Source organism: Portunus trituberculatus, chromosome 50, assembly GCF_017591435.1.
Source record: "Portunus trituberculatus isolate SZX2019 chromosome 50, ASM1759143v1, whole genome shotgun sequence".
NCBI classification, from domain to species: Eukaryota; Metazoa; Arthropoda; class Malacostraca; order Decapoda; family Portunidae; genus Portunus; species Portunus trituberculatus.
The window spans coordinates 30,622,750-30,633,682 of NC_059304.1; the positions used below are offsets into that span (position 1 = coordinate 30,622,750).

Below are 10,933 nucleotides of genomic sequence, written 5' to 3' on the forward strand. Positions count from 1 at the left end.
TGTATAGGCATACACAGCATGTTGCTTATCAGAAGCTGGTGCACTAGGTTGTGAAGTCTGGTTAGCAGAATTTAAAGGTGAAGTAGCAGTAGTGGAAGCTACAACGTGCACGTGAGCTGGATGTTCTTTTAATTTAGAAGCAATTTTAGATGAGAAATCAAGTAGATTATCTGTCTGAGTGTATGTAAGTGTAGACGCAATTCTGCGCTCACTAGGGTTCAAAAAGTTAATATAATAAAGAAATTCAATGATATCATGAAATCGCTGCTCAGACATTGTACCATTTGTAATCCAATTTGAAGCTTTAAGTGAATCAACAGCAGCAGAAGCTAATTCAGCAGAGCAAGGAAGAGCTCTTAAGCAATTGAGGACACCAAAATTGTTAGTCATTGTATCTGCTCCGTCAAAGACCCACTGGAATGAATCTGGCTGTTGGGACATACCAAATGCTTGTAAGAAATTGTTCTGAAAGCATTATAATCATAATTAAGGGTTTTAGGATTGAAAGCAGAAGCCGACATTAAATCAGCAGCAATAGATCCTGGCTGTAACTGAGAACGCACAAAAGAAATTTTATCAACACCTGAAGTGATGTTAGAGTTGCGAATACTGTCTTCACATTGTTGCAAGAATTGTAAAGGAGAATACTGAGAGATGTCATCACCACCAAACTTCAGGATTGAAGGATCATGGTGTAATAGTTTAAAAGTTGGAGCAAGCACAGGGCTTTGAAACAATGTAGAAAGAACAGGAGGGGCATTAGCAGTAGTAGTAGGAGTTGTAATAGTAGATGTAGTAAGGGTAGAAGTAGTAGTAGTAGAAGTAGTAGTAGTAGTTGTAGTAATAGTAGTAGTCATAGTAGTGACAGTAGCAACTGTGGTGGTAGTAGTAGTGTTATTATCATGAGAAGACATGGTGCAAGAATAAAGCTTACCACAGCGTAGCAACATAAAAAATAAAATAAGTAAAAACAGCAATAAAGTAAGGTGTTATAGTTACACTCTGAAGCAAAATGGAAGTGACTACGTCCAGGGCTCACTCAAAAAACACACACTTGGGGCAGTACATCTCGTAGCACAAGTGGAGTAACAGAGCACAGCACAGTCAAGCTAGGACGGGCAAAAATATTAGTTTTTCATAATACACCAGGCATTGCAATTGGTATCAAAAGTACATGGAAGTACTGCTGAGAAAACTTTATGCAGTGATTTCAATACTGAATAAAAAAAATTAGAGATGGTACAATTATAAAAATAAATATAACACTTGGGACAAGATGCAAATCAAGCATGAGATACTAAAAAATAATTCACTAGAGTGGTTATACTGAAAAACACTCAATAAGTATTCAATGGAACACAATGACATACATTACCATACACCATACACTGGCTGGAGTATCAGCAGCAATGAAAACACATCAGACAGACATTTCATAATCAGATGCAGTAGTAGTCTCAGTCTGCGATGAAAATCCAGGCATGAACATACAAAAATATAATGAAAATCACACATAAACAAGAAAAAAAAATTCACAGGAAAATAATAATAGGTAGTGTAAAAAAAATAATACACTGAAAATAAAATAGTTAGCCAACAACATGGGTAGGTAGAAAATGCACAGAGAAAACAATGAACTATAAGCAGAAAGCAATAGAAGAAAGCAAGAAATAAACAAGAACAGAAAAATTTCAAGGTCACTCAAGGAGAGACAGTAATAAAATAACAATGCACAAAAAACACTGTTGCACTTGTAAATAACACTGTAGCACTAGCAAATTAAAGGAAATGCATCAAATAATTGAGCTTTTGAGGCTGCAAGGGTGATATAATAAAAAAGCAGGCCTACACAGGAAAAACATATGGTACTAGGCTACAAAGACATTTAAAGCATCCGTGGCTGTGAAAGCCAATCTGAGACAAGGGCAAGGTGCCGTAATGAATCACCGAAGAGCCCGGGAAAATATCAAGATGGCGGCCAGACAGGAGCCAATCAGAGCACAAGATACAAGTAGCAGCGTCCCACAGCCAATGGGAGAAGCTGAAACATTCAAACATTAAGAGACACAGGAAGACGCTAGAATTAATGGCGCCAAGGCGAGAAAAATCAGATTAAAATGCAATAAATACCACAAGATAAACTCACTGACTTACCCTGAAGGAACTAACCCAACGTATCTGTGTAGAAGGGTGTAGAAGGGAGCGTCAGATGAGGTGTGGAGCAGCTGAAAAGCATAAGATGTGTGGCAACTCGCTGCATAGCAGGAAAATGCACGTGGCATCACAAGACTACTTAAGAGCATAGCAGTCTATCAGGCAGTCAGCAGGGAGGAAGCTGCAGGCAGAAACTTACGAACGAAGCTGTAGGTAGGAAGATACAAGCGTCAAGAAGCCCACGTGAGACAGCAAGCAGTAGCAGGCCAAATACAGCAGGGAGAACTGCAAGAGACTGCAGACAGCAAGGCACAATACATCAAGAAACAGCTGACATTCCCGTAGCTGTAGGAAGATCCAAACGTTGAGAAGCCTACGTAAAACAGCAGGCAGAGACAACAGCCACTAGGCACAACAACGAGCGAGACAAGGCAGGAGCGGCCATCTTGTCTCCACTCTACACCATGGCGTCACCGGCACAGTCCTCATGAGTCACTTGCATATTACTGGCCTTCACCGCTGCTACCAATTATGTGGTAGTTGTCGTAAAACAGGGGTAGCATAGAGACACCTGAGTCCATTATGAAAGTGTATTTACGGTAGCACAATACACAACAAGTGTAAACCGAGCGAAACGAGAGGCAGGAGGCGTAGCGTGTGAGCCTCAGGCGGCGGCGAGCGAGGACTAAGGGGAAGGACGTGACGTCAGACAGAAAGGGGGAGTATGGGAAAAACAAAGGACATGCTAACATAAATTCACATCAGGCAAAATACCCTTGGCAAATTTGAAAATCATGCCTAAAGTGGACATTAAGCAAGTAAGTTGCCTATTATCAACATCGTGCAAACAAATTGCCTAATATGAAGATTAGGCAATTTCTCTGCCTAATGTTCACATTAGGCAATTATCCACATTATGCATTACATATGTATATATATATATATATATATATATATATATATATATATATATATATATATATATATATATATATATATATACAGTCAACCCTCGGCTATCGCGACTTCCGCTATCGCGTTTTATTGTTACCACGCGCCCATGAAAAGCTGCTAAAATTTAATTATCGCGACCTCAGATGCCTGCTATCGCGCGTCCAGCCATGACGTCATGGGATATCTGAGCGCTCATTGGCCAAAACCGCCTTCCTGCCAAGATCAATTCGCCTATCACGCTTTCAGCTATAGCGCGGCTATTTCGGTCCCAATTGGGCGCGATAGCCGAGGGTTAAGTGTGTATATATATATATATATATATATATATATATATATATATATATATATATATATATATATATATATATATATATATATATATATATATATATATATATATATATATATATATATATATATACAGTCAACCCTCGGCTATCGCGACTTCCGCTATCGCGTTTTATTGTTATCACGCGCCCATGAAAAGCTGCTAAAATTTAATCATCGCGACCTCAGATGCCTGCTATCGCGCGTCCAGCCATGACGTCATGGGATATCTGAGCGCTCATTGGCCAAAACTGCCTTCCTGCCAAGATCATTTCGGCTATTGCGTTTTCAGCTATAGCGCGGCTATTTCGGTCCCAATTGGGCGTGATAGCCGAGGGTTAAGTGTGTGTGTGTGTGTATATATATATATATATATATATATATATATATATATATATATATATATATATATATATATATATATACAGTCAAACCTCGGCTATCGCGACTACGGCTATCGCGTTTTATTGCTATCGCGCACCCATGAAAAGCTCCTAAAATTTCATTATCGCGATCTCAGATGCCTGCTATCGCGCCCCCCGCCATGACGTCATGGAATATCTGAGCGCTCATTGGCCAAAACCGCCTTCCCGCCAAGATAAATTCGGTTATCGCGTTTTCGGCTATGGCGCGGCTATTTCGGCCCCAATTGAGCGCGATAGCCGGGGGTTAAGTGTATATATATATATATATATATATATATATATATATATATATATATATATATATATATATACACAGTAAGTCCTCGTTATACGGTAGTTCTTTATCTGGTAAATTCACAGTTACAGTATTTGGAAATTGTTACCTCAATTTGATATATGGTATGAAAAATTCACAGATATGGTATCCGCTCATATCATCTGAAGGGGCCTAGAGCGAGGGAGCAGGAGCAATGACGTCATCCATACCACAGCTCCCCGCCACTCACAGTACTGACTTTAACTTGACCACTCTTGGAGCCTGTTATCTCTTCCCCTTCCCCCTTTTTCTTTTCCAATTGCATTACTAATTAGATGAATAAATGGAATATTAAAGGGTCTATTGTAAGTCTATTGTATTCATAATAATCATGATAAACATGTAAAGCCTACTACCAGCAGCAAAACATGCAGCAACTGATAAAGGGCACAGATGGGCCTGGCAAGCCCACTATCAGAGAATGGTGAAGTCATATAATATCAAGCACACCTTAAATAACATCAAGTCATCTTGGGACGAAGTGAAGACGTCTACTATGAACTTGGTGTGGAAGAAAGTATGGCCAGAATGTGCGCATGACTTCCCAGGCTTTGCTGCAATCAGAAATGACATAGTAGTTCTGTGCCATAGGGCTGGCTTTGATGAAGTTGATGATGATGATGTTCAAGATCTTTTGGAAAGCCATGCTGAACCTCTCTCAAATGATGAACTTATAGAGCAAGACAAGGCATCACAGGAGACAGAAAAAGAGGGAGATGAGGAAGAGAAACCTGTATGTGGCCTGGACATCAAAACTCTTAGAGAATGTCTCGATGGTATCGAAAAAGCTCTAGAAACCTTGAAGGAAATGTGACCCAAATCCTGCCAGGAGTAGCAAAGTGGCTCATGATGTAGAGGAAAGTGTCAAGATTTATCAAGAAATCTATGATGAAAAAACAAGAAAATCCAAACAGTCCTCCATCTACTCGTTCTTCAAGCCAGTCAGACATGCCAACCCTGCTATAGCTGGCCTTTCCACATTTGCTGCCGATGGTTCTACAGCTGGCCCTTCCTCCATATCCTCTTTCTTCAAACCAGTGAAACGTGCCGACCCTGCTACAGCTGTCCTTTCCACATCTGCTTCTGACAGTGCAGACGACTGCATCTTATCCTTGACTGCACACTCAGCAGATGATGAGTAAGGGCTGAAATCCCTATTATCCCTTAGCCTTGAGAAGAACATCATCTGATAGAATACATGGCGAGTGAAAGGTAAATAGAAAAGTTTTTTGTTTATTTCTCTTGAGCAGTACTTTACATTTTTTTTCCTATGACTATTTTCATGCACAGTAAGTCCTCATTATATGGTAGTTCTTTATCCGTTAGATTTACAATTACGGTATTTGGAAATTACTACCCTCGATTTGATATTCGGTAAGAAAAATTCACAGACACAGCATCCGGTCATGTCATGTGAGAAGGCTCAGTGCGGGAGAACAGGGGTGATGACGTCATCCACGCCACACTTCCCCACCACTTACAGTACTGGGGCGGGATGTTCAAACGTTCGTAACGGCCGCTGCGATCACCTTAGCGCTAAGTTTGTCGTAACCCGCGCGTAACTCGCCTAAGGTGTATGTTCGAAAGATCTTGGAGTCGTCGCTACGATTATCGGACCGCCATATTTGCTTGTAGCGCTAAGTGTCTCGAGGAGCACCCTTACAGTGATCGTAGGGTGGTTTGTTTACCTCTCGTGGAATTCTGTACCCACGTTGCCTTGTCAGAGATGGAGTTACAAGTTGTATTGCAACATGATGTTGCAGTAAACAGGGCCTGGAGATGTGAAAGAAGATTTAGAGACCGAACAGATCCATTTGCTTTTAGTGATGAACACTTGCTGAGATATTACAGACTCCCGCACTCCATGCAGTGTTGATGACATTTAGGTTTTATGCCAGTGGGTCATTCCAAAGTGTGTTGGCAGACACATGGATTAACACAAGGATGTGTCAGCAGAGTCATCAACAGTGTGAAAGATGTGCAGTATACGGCGTCACTTAGAGAAACATGGATTCCAAGAGGTATGTACTACTGTACTACTTCATATATGTATCTGGTAAAAAATAGTGCATGTAACATATATAGTACACTCCCAGATCTAAACTCAACCTAAATGTAAACTAACAACCAATTCACTCTAACCTAACCAAACCTAACTAAACCTAATCATTGCCACTGAACTATAGGAGACTCATATCAGAAGGGACTAATACATGATAGGAGTGCCTTTTTTTTCTAGGAAACACATAAAAAAGCTTTTAAAGAAATATTTGGTCATGCCTAACATTATGTTCTTATGTTTTATAGATCAAATTTGCTGGTTCAGTATACTGTACTATGGAATATTAATTTCCTTTTGGGTAGCATGGTAGTTACAGGAACACTTTATAGATGAATAACATAACCTATAACTAAACCTATGAAAAGAAAACTAAAAGAAAACTTTTACACCTAATGCAAAAAGTAGTAAATAAATAGATAAATAAATAAATAAATAAATATATATATATATATATATATATATATATATATATATATATATATATATATATATATATATATATAAATAAATATATATATATATATATTGTGATGGGCACTGTCTTAATCCCCTTTAATTTATTATTTCATTATATGTGAAGCCTATGGCCACTCATCGCGGGCCCCTCGAGGTGTTCTGTTGAGCAAACAACCCGCCTCCCTCTCCCTGCTTCTCGATGCGAGCGGGACTCAGTAACCAGCTAGCCTTCAGCGGAGATAGACACGCACTCTCGTCGGTCTGGCACAGTGTTAGGGAGAGTCGTGTTGCTGGGCTTCGCTTGTTACTCGCTAGTCATTGGTCTGGGAGTTGTGCCCTCCTGTTGAGTAGCTGGCTTGTTACTCGGTAGACCGTGGCTGTGTAGGACAACGGGCTTGTTGTCCTGAGGAAAGTGTAGCCGGTTGGGGCTGCATTTCCTGTTGTGCGTTCGTCCACTCGGGTGTGGCGACGCGGAGAGACACGCTTTGTCTCGTCCTGTTTGTTTGTTGGTGGCCGTGGTCACCAGTGTGTTTGGTGGGCGGCTGTGTACCCCCACCATCTGTTGTGTAGTATCAGTAGTATACTGTTTATAGTACCGGCCAGTCTTCAGCGGAGTTAACACGTACGTTCTCGGCACAGGAAGAGACACGTGTGGCTGGACTGTGCTTTACAAGTACTCATTAGTCATTGGTCTGGGAGTTTTTCCCTCCCTTGAGTAGCTGGCTTGCTACTGGGTAGACCGTGACTGTTGGAGCGACGGGCTTGTTGCTCTGGGAGAGGTGTAGTATGTTTGGCTGCATTTCTAGTGCGTTCGTCCACTCGGGTGTGGCGACGCGGAGAGACACGCTTTGTCTCGTCCTGTTTTTGCTGTTGTGGTGGCCGTGGTCACCTGTGGGGTTTGGTGGGCGGCTGTATGCCCCCACCATCTTTTGTATAGTTTCAGTAGTATACTGTATTGTAGTGGTAGTAGCCACGCACACTATTGAATGCTGAGAGGCTTCATGTCGGCCATTGGTGCGTAGTTGTCGTCCGCCAGACTTGTCTGCGACGAGTATTTGGACTCGTGTATAGCTGGTGTCACCCGTAGGTGGTGTCTGGGCTTGTGTGTACATCACCGGATGTGCTGTACACATCATATATTGCAGTAGTAGTAGGCCAGGGATGTCAGTCTGACAGGTGTTAGGAAGCACCTGTTGTAGTAGGATAGTATAGTAATATATATACTGCATGTTTTGTCCCAGTCTGTGAACCCTCACAGCCTGGGTGCAAGGCGTGCGGAGAGGCATTAATACTTCATAGAGAAGTGGTTGGAATTGTCCTTGTGGGCGGTTTCTCTAGGGGGTATTAAGGCCTCGCCCTGTTACACATAACATCTACCATTTATAAATTCTACTTGGTTGTGTACAGGAGGAGAAGTTGCTGAGGAGATTCCCTTACAGTGGGGGAAATTATACACTGTTGGCGACCTTGAAAGAACCTGAGGGTTACGGCGGCTGTGAGTTATAGTAGTGGGGACTCTGTGGAGTGTTTTATAATCCCCACTTTACTGATCGTAACAAAGTTGGAGATTTTGCCAGAATAACAGTCTAGTGAGCTGTAGCAGCTAACCGCAGCCAGGTGACGTACGTAAACCATAACAATATATATATATATATATATATATATATATATATATATATATATATATATATATATATATGTATATATATATATTTATTATTTGTTTATTTATTTATTCATGGACAAATTGCATTTATAATGTAGATGTTATGCCAAGGGGTAAATTTAGAAATAGTGACAATATTACTTACTGAATTACTGTACATATAGCTTTTTACTTACCTAGTTTGTAATTCTTGTTAAATGTGTATAATATTATGAAGCAGTGAATATTAATGTAATTTACATCTATTTTGCATTGTGTGAATAAGCAACCTTTTCTTTGCATCAGGACTAGAGGAAGCCAGGGTAACAAAGAGGAAATTATATGGAATTGCCAATTTTCCAAATGTGATTGGCATCATCGATGGAACACACATCCCGATTGCTGCCCCACCAGTTGATGAAGAACTCTACATCAATAGAAAGAATTTCCATTCACTGAACATAAAAGTTGTGTGTAATGCAGACTACATTTTTCAAGACTATTGCTGCCGTTTCCCTGGAAGCACATATGATTAATTTGTATGGGAGAACAGCATCCTCAAAAGGAGATTCCAGCAGGGTGAATTCGGAGATGTCTTTCTTCTTGGTATGTTTTGAAGTGTGCATTCTTTATGTACTGTACTACACGTACCACTTCAGAAACTACTCTGTCATTATGTGCATGCAAGTGATTTTTTTTCTTCATTTAGTATTTTTTTCATGTAATGATCAGCATCTGTGGTGTAATGTTTAGCACATTTCCATACCATTAGCATTATCATATTCACCTTGCTCAGCCCAGGCAGGAAAACTCCTACCCACTATTGACATATTTAGCAACCAATAGCAACTGAAGGTTGTATTGAATGTTTTAATGCCTAGTAATGCCTGTGTTTAGCATGAAATGGCAAGATTTGTGGATGATTGCTGTTACTGTATCAATCTGGGTTGGATTTTGGTGCCTGGGTTTACTGCACAGCCAAAGTGACAAGCGAGTCCTGTCAACATTTACATGAATCTGCAAGGATGCATTATAAGGGTAGTTGCTTCTAATGTCATATCATCACTTGCACTGTTTCTGGAAGAACAAGTCATAATGAAGTGTAGACAGATACCTACATAAACAAGTTATTAAATGTCCCTTGTTTCTAGGCCAATAAATGTCACTTCTATTACGCTAATTGTTTTATTCATGTTCCTCATAGGTGACAGTGGGTACCCTGTCAACATTCACTTGATGACACCAATTGGAAAGCCAGCTAATGCTGGCGAACAAAGATTCAACATCAGCCTGAAGAAAACACGTGTCGTGGTTGAGTAGGCAATTGGCATTTGGAAGTCACTCTTCAAGTGTGTCCATCATAAAGGTGGCACACTTTGTTATAGTCCCTTGAAGTGTGGAAAGATTGCTGCAGCAACTATGTTGCTTCACAATTTCTGCAGAAAGAGGAATCTTCCACTCCTGGATGAAGTAGTAGTCAACCCTGATGACATAGATGAACCTGTGTTTGTTCCTGCAGCAGCTGGTGGTGGAGGATGGGATGCAAGGGCAATAGCTGGGAATGCAATGAGAAGGCAAATCATTGCATAACACTTCTCATAGTCTGAAAAGGGGGGATATAGTTGTATAAAGTAAGTTTTAGTGTGTTGAGCGATGCTGGTTGTTCCACTGTTGATGGTGCTTACTATGTTCATCATTCTTGGGACATAGGATACCTTCTACAAATAAGGTAATGTTAAGAATATACATGATAGGTTGTTTATTGCAGTTTACACTGCATATATAATTAATTTTGTAAATACAAAAGTAAAAAAAATAGGTTCTCTATTATAAGTAACTGTATAATATCACATTATTCATTTGGTATGTATCATAATAGGTAACTATAATATCACATTATTAATTTGGTATGTACTATCTGATAGACTAATTACACAAATTGTAATGCATAGCCAGTTACAAAAATGTTTACCTGATTTCTTGACCCATTGCAATATTCAACTAATGTTACTTGTACTTGAGTCACCACTCTAACCCATTCTTGCAGCAACATATTGGCCATATATTTAGTAGCTTTTCTTAAATACTGCTTCAGTTTTTTGTCCTAGTGTTGTATTTAGCTCACCATTACCTTTCCTGTAGTATTCCTTGTGTCTTATATGGATGTGTAAATATTTATATTTCCATATAGTGACTCCACGACTGGAACCCACACAATATGTGTATATACACACACATTGTGTGGGTTCCAATCCTGGAGTTACTATATGGGAATATAAATATTTACACATTCATATGACACAAGGAATACTACAGGAAAGGTAATGGTGAGCTGAATACACCACTAGGACAAGAAACTGAAGCAGTATTTAAGAAAAGCTACTAAATATTATAAACAATAGGTAATTGTTCACCTTCAAAATAAATCTACATTTTGTGTGGGTTCCAATCCTGGAGTTACTATATGGGAATATAAATATTTACACATTCTTATGACACAAGGAATACTACAGGAAAGGTAATGGTGAGCTGAATACACCACTAGGACAAGAAACTGAAGCAGTATTTAAGAAAAGCTACTAAATATTATAAAC

At 39.8% G+C, this 10,933-nt stretch overlaps 1 protein-coding gene across 2 annotated transcripts in view; it reads left to right on the top strand.

Annotated features, from left to right (window-relative positions):
- Positions 1-10,476, top strand: part of LOC123500145 (endoribonuclease LACTB2-like) — a 158,149-nt gene extending 147,673 nt beyond the window's left edge. The window contains exons 4-6 of one of the 2 annotated variants that reach the window (XR_006673188.1): positions 6,133-6,197; positions 8,646-8,945; positions 9,544-10,476. Coding sequence is in view for 1 of the 2 variants with exons in the window: in XM_045248822.1 (XP_045104757.1) it covers positions 6,133-6,197; positions 8,646-8,875 (295 nt within the window). In the remaining variant the exon portion in view is untranslated. Of the gene's footprint in view, positions 1-6,132; positions 6,198-8,645; positions 9,514-9,543 lie in introns of those variants that run through there. The other variant, XM_045248822.1, reaches the window with a different exon arrangement.
- The last annotated feature ends 457 nt before the right edge of the window (positions 10,477-10,933 follow it).